General features: G+C 41.7%; 1 protein-coding gene across 4 annotated transcripts in view; it reads right to left on the reverse strand.

Moving 5' to 3' along the window:
• The window catches only part of hivep3a (HIVEP zinc finger 3a), a 51,917-nt gene that overhangs the window by 15,354 nt on the left and 16,234 nt on the right, over nucleotides 1-20,329 (reverse strand). For 3 of the 4 annotated variants that reach the window (XM_014335383.2, XM_005927969.3, XM_042228765.1), the window contains 3 exons: nucleotides 8,631-8,667; nucleotides 557-4,753; nucleotides 6-181 (listed from right to left, as the gene is read on the reverse strand). In XM_014335383.2, coding sequence (XP_014190869.1) covers nucleotides 6-181; nucleotides 557-4,390 — 4,010 coding nt within the window. In that variant the 5' untranslated portion in view covers nucleotides 4,391-4,753; nucleotides 8,631-8,667. The remainder of the gene's footprint in view (nucleotides 1-5; nucleotides 182-556; nucleotides 4,754-8,630; nucleotides 8,668-20,329) is intronic. The other variant, XM_005927971.3, reaches the window with a different exon arrangement.

The raw sequence follows: 20,329 nt of genomic DNA on the forward strand, positions 1-20,329 counted from the left end.
CTCACCCTCTCTCAGAGACCCAAACTTCATTTCTGGAGCATGACTGGACCTTTTCCTCCTCTGCCTCGTCCTCCTTCTCTTCCTCCTTCTCCTCCTTTCTGTTTGACTTGTTGTCATCCACTGATGTATGTCCTTTCTTTGTTCCCTCGTAGTCTCTGTAGCATGACTGCTTTTTGCAGACCTACACTCGAAAGAGACACGGGCAAATTCACCAACTCTGCTCCAGCATGCCCAGGGAGACAAAAATTGGGAATTCTCATTGAACGATGTATTTTATTACATGTGTTAAGACACACGCTTCATTTCAACAGTTTAAATTTTGACCCCGTTAAATGACATTTCCCGTTTTGGATTCTATAACAAAAATGGTAAGGAAAGCTAACCCACTCTTTTCTATGCCTCCTATATGGAGTGTCTCAGTGTCTGCTCTACTTCTTATCACCTACCAGTCCTTACATTTTGATCAGTTTTATTTGATTCTTTTCGTTCAGTTCTGTTACAATAGTAATGATTAGGTCTACCGACAGGTGTAATCAGTGGTCAGTGTTGTAATTACCTCTGTGGAGGAGGGTCTTTTGTCGTCCTCTTGCTCCACTGACTCTGCTGCCTGCACTGACATGGGGGATAGTGTATATATGGATGGACTGAGCCTCTGCTTGCAGTGAAGCAGAGAGAGAACTGTCTTGCTGGAGAGGCCAGGTGGATTGGGGTCATAGCCACTAGTAGACCACGATGAATACACTGAGGGCTTCTGTTCATCCAGAGCAGAAGGGTTTGGTTTAATGTAGTTTAAATAGCACCAGCTGTTACAGGTGCTGGACAGCAGACTGGGGAATGAAGGCCCAACATGCGAGACGGGAGAGCAAATAGCAGGTAAACATGACTCCTGTTTGAGCTTGTGCTTGCAAGTCTCAACTGTTGCTTTGTCAGAACAACCCATCTCCCTCTCCTCTTCTTCTTTTACTCTTTTCTGCTGCTGCTGTGACTCTGGAGGCAGCTCCATGCTGTTTGAGGGGGAAAGCATCCGTTTATTGCCCCCTGAGCCTGATAACCTGAGGCTATCATCAGACCACAGTTGAAGATCTGGACTCATGTCCCTGTGGGGTCTTTGTTCAGCTGTTGAAACACCTGCACTTTGTGGGACAGCACTAACTGCCTCCTGGGGCCTAGGGGAGGTGGACTGAGACAATGTGGTGTATATGGCGCATGCAGGGGTGTGTGTGTCTGTTTGGAGGCGCACTGCAACTGCTGGATCCGTGACTGGCCTCAATATTTCTAGATTGGAACTGATGTTAGGGGCAGACTGGCGAACATGGGAGCGACTTACTGAGTAGTCATCGTCTTGTGGAGGAATCTCTAGTTTCAGCCCTGTAGACATGGGGAGATAGCGGGCTCTGGCAGCCCCTGATGGTCCATGCGTATGATATTGCTGTGGTGCAGGAGCAAGGGCCTGCTCTGTATAGGTCTCCTTTTTTACAGTTGTAGATGGGTCATGAGGAAGGGACAGTTCTGTGCTCCCAATCAACTGAATATTTTGAGTAAGTTTCCACTGAGAAAAGATATCTTTGCACTGCAATTCCACTGGATTATGTAAAACAGTGTCCCCTGATAGAGAAGAAGAAGAGGGCCTGCTGCAGTGTACAGAAGTTGGGCTTTTTGCTTGAGAAGATCTGCTTGGGTTGAGATATTCAGGACCACGGCTCAGGATCGTACACTCCTCCTCCTCCTCATCTGGATCACTGATAGCAGTGTGTCTCATTAATAGACATTTTCTTCTTTCTCTCCACCCAATTGCAGAGCGCTCAGGGGATAGAGAGCTGTAGTCAAAAGACTTACTGCGGGTCTCAGCCATGAGGACACTCTGTTGTGGGTCGTGAGGGGCCTGTTCAGATGCTGAGCGCCTCATCTCTCTGTGCTGATGCACCCCCGGCACCGTCAGCATATGAAGAGCTCTTGATCTCCTTAGTGGCGTTGATGTTGCAACGTCCATGTCCTGTCTGTTTGACTCTTCAAAGGACGTGGAGCGACTGGATGCATATGATGCACTACTGTCCTGACTAGGGCTGCGGGGCAGGGACAGAGAGTCAAAACTAGATTCTCCTGATGACTGGGCAGCTTCAGCTAATCGTAACCGCTTCTTCTTTGGAGGAAGCTTTTCAATAGGGAGCTGTGCCAGAGAGGGGCTTCTCTGCGGCCACTGAAATTCATCTAGTTTCTCTTGATGTTTTGCTGTGGTGGTAGGTTCGGCTGAAGTGTCTGTACTCATGTTGGGATCCTTTGTCACCAGGATCTCTGGAACCTGCACATTGTGTTGGCGGACCAGCTTTCGGGCTGCTAGTTTTGGTACATGTTGTTGAGGTTGTTTTTGAGGCAACAGCTGATGATCTTCATGAGGTGGAGAGTGCTTTGTTGCCTCTGCACCTGGATTCTCATTACTCAAGGATTCTTGTTTTTCAAAGGAACTAGTATGCTGAATTACTGAACAAGTTTGCAATGCAGGCTTCCTCTGGCCCTCATAAGCTCCACTGCTTTCATCTTTGCACTGGCCTGAAGACAGGGAAGAACAAGGTAAAGAAGGAGAAGAGGGGTCATCAAATTCAAAACTCTCCTCTTTCCTTCTCTTGCGCATTACTGAAACACCTGCCCTGACTGCACTGTTCTTTACTTGTGAACACTCCATTTGACTAATTACCACTTCATTGATGGGTTGATGTGATAGGCACAGGCTCTGCTTGTGTTTTTTATAACCTACCCAATCTTTGCATCCTGTGCCACAGGCCTCACATTCATATGGCTGTGGTTGACTTTGCTTACAGTCAGGCACAGTGGTTAAGCTGTCAGAGTAAAATGAAAGAGAATCCTCGTGTTCCTCTTTTGTAAGTTCTGTACCAAGTGGAATTTCAATTGCTGGCTGTCGTCTTAGCATCCCATAACGACGTGAAGGCTGTCGTTCGTCAAAGGACTGACTTAGGCGACATTTGCTTTGGCCGCCACTGGTGGTCTCAAATAAACTGGCTTCAGGTGGCATTGAATGACTTCGCACCAGCGGGGTGGTGGACGTTTGGCTAGCTGGCTGCTCCATATTTGAAGGTGGGTGATGAAATTTTTCACATGGAACTCCCATAGTGATAGAGCCACTGCTTTTATAGCCCACATCGCCAACCTTGGGGCTATGAATGACCGGTTCTTTCACAGTTGAACTCTTCTGAGACTCAGAACTGTTCTTTCTGGAGAGTGAGAATCTCCTTGGTTTTACACTGTCAATTTTACTGGTATCCACCACTGCCTCGTTGATGGTGATAAGTTTGGTTATATGGTCGATGACCTGTTTCTTGGGCACCGTGAATGAGATGCTTTTTTCCTCCTCACCAGAGGGATGCTGGTTTTGATGACGAGACATCCTCTGTAGGTGTCCAAAGCGTCCATATTTACCAAGTATGATCTCAGCATAGCTTTTGGCACTTGTGTTGGGGGGGCTGTCCTGTGACTGCTCTGTACTTTCAGAGCGAGAAAAATAGCCAGATTCTGTACTACCTCTACTACCTAAAGCTAAAGATGACGCCTTTTCATCAGATGAGTCTTGAGGAGTGTGTTTTCCTCTGCTTAGGCGCAGGGCCAATCTTTTTTTCACCGCATAGGAGTAATTGTTTCCTCCAGGGCAATCTTTGGCCATGTCCGTTTCAACACTCTTGATTGAGGCTCCACTGTCTTGTCTTTCTGAAACAGAAGAAGCTGATGATAGCTGTCTCGTTTCCTCGTCCGACTCTGTGGCTTGCTCCGCTGTCGATTTCGACTCCCCAAGTGCCAGGCCTGCCTTCACCCGGTGGGTATGAGATTTACGGTGTTTGTATAGGTTACTCTTGGTCTTAAAAGAGAACCCGCATGGGGCACAGGGATAGGGCCTTTCACCCGTGTGGGAGCGAATGTGTTTCTGTAAAACACTAGGCTTGGCACATGCACGGCCACAGTAAGTGCAAACATATTTCCCTGGTCTCTGAGGCTTACGCTCACGTTTCTGCTTTGGGGTCCCATCCTGGGTTTCTGGTTTAGACTGGGCAGGCTCGTCTGCTGAGGAAGGTGGGATTTCTGGAGTCAAACTCAAACCTGTGGTTGGTTTCGTTGCTGTCGATGCCTCCTGTTTATTCGCCGGTGCTGTATCTGAGTCAATGCTCTGCCGCTGGTGTCTGAGACGTTTGCGTTCTGGATTCTGCCTTCTGGATTGTTTGGGCTGCTGTAATGTGCCATGGGGCTTTGGGGAGCCGGTTTGCTGTTGTTGACAGGGCTGGGGGGGAGACTTGGACTGAGGGCCTCGCTGTGGAGACTCCTTCTGAGAATGTTCTTGACCTCCGGACTGCTCCCCAGTGGTCAGGCGACTATGCAAGGCCTCCATAAAATGGAAGGACAGCCTCAGGTAGACACGTAGGATGCGTCTGCCTGAGCCAGGCTACAGAGTTAAAGCCAAAGCATTAACTGGGTAAGAGGTTTAATGTGAGCAAATCTGATCAAAATATCCACCTTGACTTCACTTCATAATTTTTTGCTTGTTTTACTCAAATTGTTATTGCTTGACAAAGGAACGATGCCATCAAATGTAAAACAGTAGCATCAACGAATGCAGTTGTGATATGCCATGTGCTGTGGAGGAAGTCCTCTGCCATCCAAGCATTAAGCATTCCATCATGAATCACACAGACTCTGTTGCTCAGCTGGTTCAGTTCAATGCACAATTCCTTTGTCTTCTCAACATGTAGATCTGCAAAAACAAACAAGTCGTTATATAGGATAGTGCATACAGTTCAACACTGAGAAACCGATAACCCTCTGGCCTCTCTTTTTGCCAGATAGGAATATTTATGTTTTGTGTTGCATAATCACTCTATGTGTCATAACATTCATCTTTCGCTTTCCCGCGGCTGCTGCCTGTTTTAAATTAGAATGGTTTATGTAATGTTTTGTTGTAAAATATATCAGCATGCAGTAAAAGTGATGATTCTGTTAATATTCCCTGAGAGAAGCAGTATGCGCACCCAACTGTGACTTGAACATTCAAATAACATCATTTGATTTGGTCTTTAGTGATTGCCTATTTCTTAACGATTGCAGAATATCATTATGTCAGACAACACATTACACATACTGCCCACTCCCATAAAACTGGTCTGATCTTTCTGCTGCAAGACAGAAAATGACCAACAACAAAAAACCAGAGAATCTGCCACTTGATCCATTTGATTGTGGAACTATAATGTCCTAATGGTTTGATTATGAAATTGACTTAGTGATCACTTGTACTCTTTCACACTCGTACTGCTGTCTTACAAGCACCTTTTTCATCTTTGGTGTTAATGAAATTGCAGCTTTTGAAGGTTACCTTGTGTCGTCTACTATCAAATGCAAATTGATGATCATCAGACTGTGCTAACATACAGTGCTGCCACATTGCAGGACATGTGAAGGACTCTACCTGTTTCATCGGATTAACTGATGATTTTAGATATTTTAAAAAGGGCCAAGCCAAACGGAGGCGACGGATGGCTGCGAGCTGTGAGTGCATACAAAAGGTGACTCAGTGGAGATACTGAAGAAAATTCCCAGTGTTACTTTATGCCAGCATGCTGAAACAGTAAACAAGGCATCCCACGCACTGACCAGCTGGTTTCTACACCCACATTCTGGTGGAAGACGGCAAAGCTGCTGGATACTATCCAAATTACTGATAACAGGTTGACAACCATCTTTGATTTAACTTGTGAGAAGAGTATACGTGCCAATACTGGATGAATAAAAAACAATCACTTTATACTACCAGCAAAACAAGCATAGTATAGGAGAGTTCTAGAATTTGTGCAGTTTGCAGAGGACCATTGAGATCATAGCTCTCTTGCCATAAGCCTAGTAAGTGTTAAATGTAGGCCAATCAGGTAGTCTCTACCAGGGCTTATAGCTTGTAGTGGGAAGGCAGACTCTTGTTTGTAAAACTCGAATTAACACGTCTGAGAGTTGTTTGCATGTGCATTCTCTGCATGAAGGTGACAATGACAGCTACTAACAACTAGTCAAATAATAAAAAAAATAAAATAAAAAAATTGGCTCATTTTCACTTGCTCCAAAGTTAACTATGAACTGTTCATTTACACCTCACATAACATGGGTGCAGCCAATGCACAAACGAGCCAAACATTTCTCCTTGCACCCCTCACCTCACATATCTACTCTCTGCATGAACTTTCACAAGGCTCAGTGCAAGCAAAGCTGGATTTTTACTTGAAGGGCTGTTAGACCTAGAATTACTTGGGGTTAAAAGAGCATTATCCTTTATTATCCTCCATTAGTGAAAATACAGAACAATGTTAAGCCCAAACATTTATCTGGTTGTTGTTTGTTTTTATTATTTTCAAAAGTTCTTGAATTTTAGTAACTGTTTCAGGTCTTTTTAATGTCTGACAAATTAATTACATGGGCTAGGTAACAGCCCAGTCACACTAAACTAAAAATAGAAGGCAACCTCCTTCCATTTCACAACAAATGGTGCTTGTCTGATGAATGCACTGAGATTTTTATTTTATTTATTTGGCAACTAATTGCAAGTAGTTACAGTTACTAACTGGTTCCTGAACTTGGGCGTGCAACACCCTCAGCTTCTGGGAGACCACTTTGAAACACAAGGCAATTGCTTGTAGTGCCTGATGGGAGGCAATCTCTCTTTAAAGAACCATGGCCCCTTTCCGATTGGAAAGGTTTGCAAATAATTGTCATCTCAAAGTACTCAAAGTTCCAGTAGCTTCTGCTAACAGGAAACATGGGTAATGTGCAGGAGGTAATGTAGCTGCCAGGTTTTTGCCAAGCAAGAACATTTATGCTATATTTATTTTACTTTCTGTTATACTCTCCCTGTGAGGTCCAACGTTGTGTTATAAGAATGGGTGGTGTACCATTTAAAGTTACGCCTGATATGCTTTCTAAGAAGATGGTAGGTCTTTTCAAATCTTACACAATCCATGGCTTTGTTCCACTGTTATGCGTTCAAGCTGTTGAGTCCACGCTTAGTGACAAAAAAAAAGAAAAACTAGAAAAAAGCTTTTCTCAGAAGGCAGTGATATCAGCGATATATAATACAAGCTATTTCATTGCACACCTGACAAACCTACACTGGCACAATATGAAATTTTCCTCAAGTTTATCAAATGGTTGCAGTGCTGAGTGTGCATACAGTAACAGTTACAGTCTGCAGAAACTGCTTGAAAATCACGAGATACTGAAACGTAACAAGCCAAATGAGAGAAAATAAAGGGAAAAAAACTAAACTATTTAAATGACATGTCCATTCACCCACACAAAGAAAGAGAATATTGTATAAATGGCTTTAAAAAAAAAAATATTGTCAATTTCCCGTTCTCGCACTAATGGGCACCCAGCGGTGGTTCCTATGGTAACGGCCCTAAACCATGTGGTAGCAGATGGAAGGAGAGCTGGAGGGCTAAATTTATCTTCCAGTATCCTCACTGACTACAGAGAGAGAGTGTGTGTGAGAGAGCGCGAGAAGGCGGCAGGCGAGGTGCCTCCCTCCCAGAAGCTACTGTTTTTTTGAGAGGAGCACACCAAGAGAGGAAAGAAAAAAAATCAATAGTTTGGGAGTTTTCAAATGGTACTACACCGATATTCCATTCTTTCAGGAAGAATCAAAGCCAAATCCAGACACTGGGATGCGAAAGAACCACAGACCAGTTGACAATTTCACCACAAAAAATAAAAAAATAAAAAAATATTGGTGCTTTTTCTCTAAACTAAAAAAACCTACATTCTGACTACCAGTGCTGCATTACTGCAGACAATTCGTCTTTAAATATTATTGTCTTCAAAAATGCAAACAGGGACATTCAAAGCATCCTACTATAGAGAGGAGAACAATTTTTAAACACTTTCTTAATGAAAGTCAATAAAAGCATTCTTCTGTTGTTGTGTTATCCACTATGTTGTCAGCTGAGCACTAGCAACGCTGTCGTGCCCAACAGTGCAGCTTCATCAGCAGCCTGATAACGGTGCTCTCTGGAGGGACAGGGGAGAGCCCTTAGTGGATACACAGTGTTCCCTTTCTCCCTGTGTGTGTGTGTGTGTGTGTGTGTGTGTGTGTGTGTGTGTGTGTGTGTGTGTGTGTGTGTGTGCGCACTTCGGAAATGTTCCCACAGGTCCACATGGAGGACATGCCAAGCATAAGCGGCTGGATGCACAACACAGGCAGCTCATTCACTCCTAGCTTTAATACCTACACAGCCCACGGACCACTCGCTACATGCACTCTCTCCTTCATTCACACACACACTCACTCTCTCTACAGAAGCTGTCTGCATGTGTTAAAATGGGCAAAAAATAATCCAAAAAACATTAGGCTGACTTCAAATGTATTCAAGCACACTGACGCAAATGATTCTCGTGCTTTTCCACCTCTCGCTGCCTCACTCATGTAGCAGCCTTTTGCAATAACAAAGACATGAATGAAGAATCCCCCCCCTTCCTCCCTCCCTCCCTCCACAGTTCCCACATCACGTCACACGCCTCATACATCAAGATCACTGCAGATGACAAAAAGGATATCAATGGACCCCCCCTTTTTTCTTTCTTTCTTTTTTTACCTGGTCGCAGGTGGTGTTGTCCTCCGATTCTGAATGACTGGAAACAGGGAGAGCAGAGAGACACGAAGACGAGGAGAGAGAGAGAAAGGATGAATGAGAGTTACGCTGAAGGCAGAGAGAAAGGTAATCGAGTCTCCACTCTACGTGCACTGGGCTGACAAACAGGTAGCTGAGTATATTATGTCTATGAATGAGAAGGAGGGGACACGCTCTCTCTCTGTCCCTCTCCACCTCTTTGATACACCCCCCTCCCACGTCCTGGTGTCTCTGTTTTGGGTTCGTGTGAAGCAGTGGCTCCTTATATTGATGTTGACGTAAGCTTGTGTTTCTTTTGGCAGCGGTTTCTGCTGCACAGCTGGCAAAGCGGTGAGAGGTAAAAAAGACAGGGGGAGTGCTCTCTCCTGCCTAATTGAACTAAGAGGGGAGGTGAAGGGGGCTTACTTCAGAATTTTTAAAATACAAGTTCACCATTCAGATCTCATTTTTCCAACGCAGGTACAGAGATATACTGATGCTGCATTTTGAGAAAACATGGGAAAGATACAAGGGGAAAAGCGCACACAGATCCAGGTTTTAAGAGCGGCTCTGGAGAATGTCCACAGTGCTCCTGCCAGGGGTCAGGCTGAAATAGGTCCGGGCAACTGTGACATCACTCTTTTATGCCATGGGTCCCCCCGCCATTTCCCCTCTGCCCATGAACTGATTTTTTCCCTCCCTCTTTTCTCTTTTTTTCCAGCAGGCTGAAAGCTCACAGATAGGGGGAGCATTGAGGGAGTACCAGCCGGTAGGATGCAGACAGGCAGTGAGCTGCTCATCTGGTCAGGCGTAAAAAGGAGAAGCCGAGAGGATTGGAAGAGAGCCCAGGGTGTCCATCCTGCTCCAGGCCACAGAGAAACCTTGTGACAACAGGGCTCCAGATTCGAAAATGATGTGATGATGTGTCTGCTCACATACAGACATTTCTGGCAAAATGCTACCAGCAGACAATCTTATTCTTACTAATCAACTATCTGAAACCTAATTATCTCACCCTAACATACAAGAGCACAGCAACTCAGAGCACAGAACCACAAACTACTTTTCTTTTCTTTTTACTGTTTTCAATTTGGATGGACCAAAAAATGTAAGAAAAAATTAATTAAAAGTAACCAATGGAAGGTTTTTTCTGAAAATAAATGAACAAAAATAAATAAATAATAATAATCTTAATTACACACGTTGTTTTGTCAGTGACTAAATCACTGCAAAGTTAAAAAATAAAATAAAGCTCACACACTGCTAAAATAACCCCAAAACAATCCCCCATGCAACGAACGATCAGTGGATCTGACAAACCGCATGCTCATTGCAAACTCAGCAGCCAGTGAACATAACCTGAATAATCATCTTTTATGAATGATCAAAATTTAAATTTATGAAATGAACTTCATGCTTTATTCAGTGGACTATTTTTCAGGAGTCTACTGTTCACCGTAAGGATTAAAAGGATAAAAGGACTTTAGCTGACCTTTTCCAAGCGCTGTCATCTGAGTAAGTGCTTATAAATTCTGGAAAAAGTTATGCCCTTCTGTGAGCATAACTGTTATTTGTTTCTTTGTCAATGAAACTTATGAAAGAAATCATGTATGCCTGAGAGCAGCAAGTAGGCCTGCGTGCAGCGTGTGTGTTTCATTTATTTCATGTCTTTAAAAAAAAAAAAAAAAAAAAATTATATATATATATATAGTATAGATAGACAGACACACACACACACACACACACACACACACACACGTTTTGTTTAGCGATTAATAGAATTACATTTATAAAAACCTATGTTAGCAGTAATGCAACAAATCTACATCTGTTACAGAGATATATATATATATATATATATATGGTACAATCTTTCCTCGACTAAACATCCCAGCAAATTTATAGAGGACACATTGTGCAATGCTCAGAGAAACTGCACAAACAAAATCCAAGAGCTGCAACTGAAACTCCAAAGGCCTCAGTTAGTAAGCTAAATGTTAAAGTCCATGAGAGTACTATTAGATACAGACTGTAGGAGTAATGCTCGTTTGGAAGGGTTGCCAGGAGAAAGGCTTTCTCTTTCTGAAGAAAGAAAAGAAAAGAAAAAAAGAACAGTACAACTTAGATTTGGAAAGCAACAACTGAACAAACCACAAGACACCCTGTCCTTTGGGCAGAAGAGACCAAGGAGAGGCTTGCAGAGTGAAAACAAAACACAGCAAATCAGCACAAATTCATCACACCAACTGCCAAGCAAGTTGATGGAGGGGTAATGAATTTGGCTTTATTTTCCAGCAACAGAACATGAGTGCCTTGCATTGATTGAACTGACCATGAACTCCATGAAGAGTCCATGACCACGAAGAGTCAAATATGAGGCCGCCTGTCTGACAGCTAAAGCTTGGCCCAAATTGGGTCACGCAATATAACAATGACCCCAAGCACTCCAGCAAATCTACAACAGAATAGCTGTGACTGGACCTTAAGAGGGCTGTGCAACCAATGTCTGCAAACCTAAAAAAAATAAAATAAAAATTGAGAAACGTGATGAAAAGTGGGATCAAATTCATACACAATGATGTGAGAGACTCATAAAGCCATAAGAAAAACTAATTCAAGATACTGCTGCGAAAGGTCACAAGCTATTAGATCATTAAAATTTACTCTAGATTTGGATGGAAACTTGGTACCAGTCCAAGAAAAAATTTATTTTCACAAAGCATTTTCTATGAGTTTAACAATTCCTAATATCTTCAGTGGTTAATAGCAGTGATCAGGAAGAAAGCCCCATTACATCAGAGGTAAAGTTGAGGATTACGTGCTGGTTCTAGATTTGAAGTTGGGTTACATAAAGCACATTTTTTTATATTGCTTACCTAATATGGGATTTAATACATGTTTATGCATATTGTCAAAGTAACCCAGAGCAAAGATTCTGTATTGAGAATAAGTTACTGCAAGCTGCAGAGTGAACACTTTGGATGTTCCCAGTTGTTCAGAGCAAATGGCAGCGTATGCAAAATGCTGAACATTAATCTTTCACACAGTACGACTGAGGACATTTTGGCTACTTCAGCTTTGCTGTTTACGAAAAATGTTTGCAGAGGCCCAAATCTGGTGAAAATCCAGGTGATTATTGCTCTCAGCGTTTGTTATCATATTATCAGAGGACGAATATTGACCCTTGCTCTACTGTCTGGAGGTGACAGAGCTGCCTGTGTCAAGCTCTTTTACAGGGTTGTCTCCGTCTGTGCAGCTGGGGCTCATCTGCATGGCCTTGTCACAGTTTGAACATCATGCTTCCAAACACGTTTCCTCAACAGGATTTTTTTTGTCTGCAAGGAATGTAGGATGAGAAAAGGATGGAAACAAAAAGATAAGGTTTCACAATGCTGCCCTCCTTTCCCTAAACTGAACACTGGATTCATTTTAGTTCCTCGAGCTAAACAATACATTAACATTTAGCAGTGGTTGAATAGGAAAAAAAGGGCTATTTTTGAAGATGCAAATGTTTTGAATACGTCTGGCTAATTCCAGTTTCGACACCATTTTGTCTGCAAAATGGTCATATGTAATTTTAGGAAGAATAAAAAGTTTTGTTTGTACTGTTATTTTTTTGATTTTCTGTATTATAACCACAAACCCGAGCCATTTTTCCCCATTTACAGCTAAACGGGTTTATTGTAAAAGTCCCAGGTTATGGAAGATTACATTTAAAACAGGTCAAGCATTTCCCCTATCAAAGCTTTACAGAAAAGGCTTATGTATTCATTTTATCTTCAAAGGATGGAGCCAGTGCTGTGCTCTTTAAATGTGGCGGCCCCAGGTGGGTGTCTAGGGAAATTATTCAAGAATCTTGGGTCAGACACCACAAGTTCATCATATTTACTACATGATCAGAATCAACACAACACACTTCTTTTTCCATTAAAGGAGTAAATACATAGTTCACTACTTTATTGTTATTGTCATTATATTGTCAAGCTATGAGTACAAAATATTTAGAAAAGATGCATTTTTTTCCCTTAGAGCCCTCTTATGTGACAACCAGAGATGGGCAGTATCGCGTTACTTGTAACGCGTTACTGTAATCTGATTACTTTTTCGGGTAACGAGTAAAGTAAGTAAGTAAAGTAAGGTATTACTATTGCAAAAACGGTAATTAGATTACCATTACTTTCCCGTAGGAACGCTGCGTTACTAAAACCGTGATTTTTTTGCGAGAATATCTCATGACAGTGACGTAAGCGAGTGCGACGTTCGTGACAACAGCTGTGTGCAGATCAACAGTGGATCATATATCGAGTGCGGAGAGAGTATGAGCGTGCAGCGTTTAAAGCTTGGAAGTACTGACCTTACTTTGAGTTTGATTCCATAAAAAGTGACAAAAACATTAGTGTCCGTTGTGCGTGGGAAGAAAACTTCTTTTTACAGCGAAAAAAAACCCCTAAACTTCCGAGCAAGCACCGAGTGTGCTACAACGTAATGGGAAACTCAGAGAAACTCGCGGATTCTTCAACTGACCGCGGCACACCTGCACCAGGGTAAACCTCCGCCTGCCCTACTCCTGCTTTATAGGTGAAAATAGAGCAACAGGACCGCTGAGTCTTTGACTTTATTTATTTTCTGCTGTGTTTTACTTGCATCTATTTGAAAGAGTGAGTGTAAACACAAAAAATATTTTATTTTATGTGCTGGAATGTGCAGAAAATAGGTTTAAATGTTAAACTAATTTATTCAAGTCAGAGAATGTTGCATATAATTAAATTTTTGCTTGATGCATAAAGTTAAAAGATTAAAACTAATAAAACAAGTTTTAAAAAGAGACTTTTCCATTTGATTACATTTTGTATGATGGATTATGTAGAAAAAGTAGAATTGGGCTGAAAGATCTATCGCTTTATCACCTATTCAGGTTGTAAATCGTGTTTTTAAAAAGTAACTAAGTAACTAAGTAATTAATTACTATTGAAAATAAGTAATCAGTAAAGTAACGGGATTACTTTTTGGGGGAAGTAATCGGTAATTGGTTACTGATTACTTTTTTCAAGTAACTTGACCAACACTGGTGACAAGCCTTTGAAAGATTTCAGTTTTGTTTTGTGGGGAGGGCTTATTTACATATTGTGCTGGAGTTTTAGCTTTTCCCCAAAATAAGACATAAGGGAGTATATCAATTATGGCTGGTTTTGGACTTGTCAAGTAAATCTTCAAATTGGATGAGTGTGATGACCATTGATCAATATTCGATTTTACCTAAAAGGCCAGTATTGACAAAAACATATTGGTCTAACTTTCGTTGCGTTGCGGTAGACTGTCAGTAGCAGCATCCAAGCTTGGGTCAGTTCTGGCTCCATCCTGCCGAGCCATAGAGGGAGTTTTGAGGCACTGTGCCACCTGTCACCAGAGAGAAAACACAGGCAGGGTGCTCCTTAGAATCCCAGCAGTCGAAGGTTTCCCATATGGCCTTAAAACACCACAGGAAGCAGAATCTGTCACTGCTACGCCTGCCACACTATGGAGTAGTCTTTACAGAGTCAGTTTGTGGTACATAATGATCGCTTAAAAGCATCATCACAGCCAATTTAAAATTGTGCTTCATATTTGATGTAAAGCACAGCTGTATGATCTTAGAGTACAGACAGTACAGTCTACCAGCCATTACAAGACAGTGAGCCACAGACAGACCAGAGATCCCCCACCCAACCCCCACCATACACCCGCCAAGCAGGAGGACACAGATGCCCCTCTCAACCTCAACCTGCCCTAATGGCCAATGAAAATAGCCATGTGACCAACATGGGTTAAGTTGGACTGCCACAGTGTAAAGAGTCCATGGAGATAAATGGTCACCTGAGCTCCAAAAAGAGCTCCAGTTACTGTATGACCTGACTCGTCAACAGCAGTCCATGTTGACAGATGTTGTGCAGAGCTCAGCTGTGGTGGGTGGTGCTGATTTAGACTCTAGTTCCAAATGTTCCAATAACATACTAATTCCATGTGTGTACAAATGTGGCTTTATGCAGCAAGGAGGAACATTTCTGTATTTAACCTCCTAGGACCTGGCGTCCACATATATGGACATCACATTTTGGGTTGTCTAGACCAAAATACTACATTTTGCTTTACAAGGGCCTGATATCCACTTACGCGGCCATTATACTGCCACTGTTTTATTGAAATTTAAAACAAATTTCCTTTTATACAAAAATCAAGTTAAAAAAAACAATACACACAAAGAAAAATCATCAGGTCCCAATCAGGGCAAATAGCAAAGAGAAATTGAAAATGCATGCCATGAAAGCGTTCGGGTCTTAGGAGGTCAAGGAGCAATAATTTAGATTTTCACTTTTCACCAAAGCAACGTGACTGTAATACACAATCCAAATTTCACACGTATGATACATTTTGATATGCCAAGCATTTTATTTTTATTTGAGCATTCAGCATGACACGTTTTATTAAATTTAACGCCTTTCATAGATTTATACTTCTTGCTAATGTTCTAGTATAACTCTAACATTAAAAGAAAACCCAGCCATATGAAAGGCTATAAAACAGTGTATGTCTTGTGCAAGCCCCAAGTCTAAATAAACAGGGAAGGCTCTGTCGAGAAGGGCACACACCGTAAAGTTTTTGCCAAATCAATGTGTGGATCAGAATAACTCCATGTCAGATTGGTGAAGGCCCAGATGGAGGCAGGACATCTACTGTACTAACCCTTCACAGGAACAGCCAAAAGAAGAAGACCACAACAACTAAGATAGAGGGTTTTTGTGACATGTCCTATGGCAGTCTTTCCTAACTTTTTGGAGCCACGGCACATATTTCACATTAGAAAAATCACATGGCACACCGCCAAACAAAAGTGTCCTAAAAAGCATATTGATCATTTCCCCCGCGCACCAGGCATAGCAGAATTGGCTCAGTTTGTCCCCAGTATAGCTTTTTTGCTTTCTTCTGACCACTGCTCAAGCTAGGGCTTTCATCTGAGTCAGATTTTCTCCAGGACCCAGGTCCGATTGACTACTTTTTCTTTTTAGATATTTATCCATTGCTATCACGCCCTGGTTTCACTCACAGCATGACCATTATGTAATTTCTTCTTCGTCTTCTTCCGTTTTATTGGCAGTTGGCAACCGATTTTATTAGAGCAAGTAGTTGTACTGCCCTCTAGTGGAAGAATGAAATTGTTCTGCCCGTTACTCATGCGGTCGCTCAGGCTACGTTCACACTGCAGGCAAAAGCGCATCAAATCCGACTTTTTTGACCCTATGCGACCCATATCCGATCATGGTATGACAGTGTGAACGGCACAAATCTGATATTTTCAAATCAGATCTGGGTCACTTTCGTATGTGTTACTGAATCCGATACATATCTGACGTTTTAGAAAGCGACTGCTGTTTGAACGGTCATGTCGCATTAAATCCATCTTTTACGTCACTGACACAAGACAGATGCCAATCATCAGCGCCGGAGAAGACATCATGAACGCTTCCTGGCCATCCAGTGAAACTGTTGGGAAGACAACGTTGGAGAAACGTGAACATTTTATTTGTACTGTATAATCTGCAGACTCTGACAGAAATCTGCAACTATCCTTTGAAGCACCGCTCCTCTCAAAACAGCAATAGGGATAATTATTAGGCCATATCTAAATAACAAAATAACTTTATAACTTAAAGCAAAATTGGGAAACGTAAAGTCCAAAACAAGTCTTTATATTAACAGCCATCAGTCAAACAATATTGTTTACTCTGGGTCTAAACAGAGCGCGTTGTGTGTGACGTCTTCTTTTGCGCATGCGGGCCGCTTTGAGGGTTCACACTAGAGCGCGTTTGCTGTCACATTTTATTTGTAGTGTGAACAAGCAGACAAAAAAAATCGGATTTGATCAAAAGAATCTGAATTGAGCATTAAGACCTGCAGTGTGAACGTAGCCTTAGTCTACTAATCAGGAACCAGATAATATTCCACGGCACACCTGATCATTTCTCACAGCACACCTATGTGCCGCAGCACAGTGGTTGGGAAACACTGTACTATGGTAACCATGACATTCCAATTTCCTATTTTCAGATCCACAATATACTTTATTAATCCCAGAGACAATTATGTGGTCACAGTTGCTCAAGACAGTTACGAACAAGTTAAAGTACCAATATAAAATATTACAATATACTACAAAATATTACAAAATAGCTCTAATAATACAAAGAGCTCTAATATACAAATATCCCAATATATTACACAAAATTGGAAGTTGAAATTCAGATGCGCCCCTTATCATACCGACTTTGTTATTAGTGTGAATGCTGATTAAGCATTCACAGTATTGTTATCCAATTATTTATTGTCATTTCCTCCAATTTCCCATGGAAAATTCAGAGGAAACAAGGGGAGTTAGACAGAAGCATGGCAAGCAACACAGGTCATGAGCTGGAATCGAAATGGGGGCTTTACAGTTATGCAACTCTCAGCTAGAAAGCAAAGCCAAATTTCCCCCAAATGTCAAACTAGTGGAAAGCCTGGATTGGTTTCTGCTGTTCCAAAGTACCAACACAGATAACAGAAAGCACGCACATACAGTAAGACAATTATAATTGGAAACACTCTTTAGTGACCTTCTGAACTTGCCAGCCTGTGAATCAAAAACTATATATTCCAATGTAATTGTCTGACAGAGACCTGCAGTGTGTCACAATTCTTGGGATATTTTCATGAAGTAATTGTTGTAGTATCTTTTAATCATTTTTTTACTGACGCTTATATGGACAATATTGTTAAGTTATATTTGTTTTACTTTTTACTTGATTATCCATGTCAAAGTCTATAGGAAGCTGATTTGCATTGACAACCACAGTGTGAACAATTCCCTTAACAGTTCTGTTCAATCCTGCTATGTTTGTTGATCTATATGGGTGGGCCACCACCAAAGCCGTATTTAGAGCAAGGGGAAAAAAACTGCTTACAGGCTGCTGGAAGTTGTGTCAGACTCTGATGCTGCAGCACCTTCCTGGCCATCAGTGCTGGTTGATAAAAGTCAGTACTTTGTGGCCTTAGATTTTAAAAATAGCAGAGGAAAGGACTCAAATAACTTTTTTTTTGCTCTGTTAACTTCATTAACCTCAATGTATATCATATAGCTAAAAGGTACACTCTCTATTAAAAATGTGTTAATATTTGCAGAAGCCCAGGAACAAAAGGCTCATTTACAGAAAAGTTAGTAAATCATATTTAGAGCAGCAGCAAGCCAAATCAGGAACAAGGAGTTTGACACAAAAAAATGGGAGGCATTGTGCAAGTGATGAGAAAACAAGCTGAAAATGGAGAGAGGAAATGCTAATTATAGGCAGAATGACCAGCTGCCTGCTATATTTGTCCCCACATCTAAGTTAGGTTGTTTCTGCGAGAGTTTTTGGCTTCAGGGTGTGAATGTGGCTTTTGGTTTGGTCGCTGACTGAAACTGTGACACTATTTGCATACCCTCATTGATTCTGATAACACAGGCATACTCCTAATGGCTACACCTGCAGTCAAATAAGGTAGCTTACATCTCATGAGACTGTGTGAATCATTTTTATGTGGACATAAATAGGTGGGATTCATTCTATCTGCTGAGCCACTTATGAGCATTTTCCGAATGAAAGGAATTGTTTCGTTTTTGCTCCTACGTGTGAGAAATTCAACAGAGAAAATGTCAGTCCTCTAGCAGGAAATCCACACCGACCCCCAGCAGGGCACACTTTATATATAAATGATGACATCAGGAAAAGATTTGAATTTGTGGTTTCCAGCTCTGCCCTTTTAAAAACTCCCTACCAATATAATGGCAAACACTGTAGGTGACTATACAGCATGACCACATGAAGAAAGGGAGGTGCAAAAGGTATGGAAAGTCATGACACCAGCTAAAAAAGATCAGTAATTAGAAAGTAATCCTGCCACTTAGTGCAAATTAATATCGGCTGGTTCAGTTCCAACTGGTCACTATAAAAAGGTGTCTCATTACCAAGGTGTCACACAAGACAGATTTCATGATGGTTAAAACCAATGCGCTCTCTCAAGACCTTATTGGTGCAAAACATATTAATGGCATTGGTTACAGAAGAACTTCTAAACTACCGAAGGTTCCAGTGACTACTGCTGGGGCCATAATCCAGAAGTAAAGAACATTATTTCAGCATAAACGAGCCACAACCAGGTTCTCCAAGATTTCAGAATGAGAAGTGAAAAGAATTATCACAAGAGTTGTCCAAGAGCCAAGGATCACTTGTGTGGAGCTACAGAAAGACCTGGAATCAGCAGGTAAAATTTTTCAGAGAAAACGATAATGAATTTAACTGCCATGTCCTATATGCACACTCACCACGTAGGACTTCACTGTTGAAGAAAAGAAAAAAAAAAGCATGAAAAAGATTGCTGGAAAACATTTAGACAAGAAAAGCCTGTGAAATACTGCGAGAACATAGTCTGATGAGATAAGGCTAAAACTGAACTTTTTGGAGTTCAATAAAAGGCACTGTATATCACCCCAAAAACACCATACCAACAATGAAGTTTGGAGGTGGGAACATCATCGTGTGGCAAGGGCGTAGATTTGGCATGGATGGAAGGGACATGTCCCCACCAATATCCAGCGATTACTGAATTGTCCCCACCAATAATTTGATCTCTTCGAGTAAAGAAAAACAAAACCGATAGAAAGAAAGAAACGATCTGTCAACGTCTCATTCACCCAGCGGTGCAGAAAGAGTTAAATTACTTCTCTACTGGAGTCCTCGTGTGACAAATATGGCCAATGTGATTGGCTGTGCCTTTCAGGGAGCTCTGTTTAGTTTTAGCAGCGGCAATCCTGCGCTGCGAGGACCTGCAGGCAGTGTTGCCAACTTAGCGACTTTGTCGCGATATTTAGCGAGTTTTCAGACCCCCTTAGCTACTTTTTTTTCCTAAAAAGCGACTAAAGACAAATCCGGCGACTTTTTCTGGTATTATTGGAGACCTATTTATGACGACTTTTTGACGTGAAACCGCGTATCGCTCTACAAGCAGCGGTGCTGCCGTGGGCACCTCACCCGTGCCAGAGCGCTCACAAGCGGAGGCTTTCTGGCATCGTTGTATTTTTACTCAGTTGTGTATATAGCATTTGTATTCTATTTTTATCTTATTGTATATTTTATTCTACTGTATATAGTATTTTATTCTATTCTGTACAGTTGTGTACTGTATTTATTCTTATTGTATTCTAATTTTTGCTTAACTCTTGCACTGTCCACTTCCTGCTGTGACAAAACAAATTTCCCACGTGTGGGACTAATAAAGGTTCTTATCTCATAGTCCTCCCCCAGCTGCTATCGGGGCAGGAGACGTTCACACCTGTACGTCCAAACGCTGCTACAGCACTGACTGTAACGCAGTCAGTTCTTCCTTTACTGTTATGCTGTTTTGTGGATCACAAGGTTTAAAACTACTTATAAACACACACGCAAAGTAACTCCACCAGAGTGCCTATTTCGGGCCCGGGTAAAGGAGCAGGGTTGGAATTGTGACATTAAAAAACAATAACTGCTAAAAGAAATTTAATTTGTAGTTCTAAATAAATTCTAACTGCATTTAGGACGTTTTTTACTCTGTCTCTTCCACGATGTTATTTCTCTCTCCAACAACGTAGGTTACAATAA

This window comes from Haplochromis burtoni, unplaced genomic scaffold (assembly GCF_018398535.1).
Source record: "Haplochromis burtoni strain Fernald_Lab_line unplaced genomic scaffold, NCSU_Asbu1 Contig_10, whole genome shotgun sequence".
Classification (NCBI taxonomy): domain Eukaryota; kingdom Metazoa; phylum Chordata; class Actinopteri; order Cichliformes; family Cichlidae; genus Haplochromis; species Haplochromis burtoni.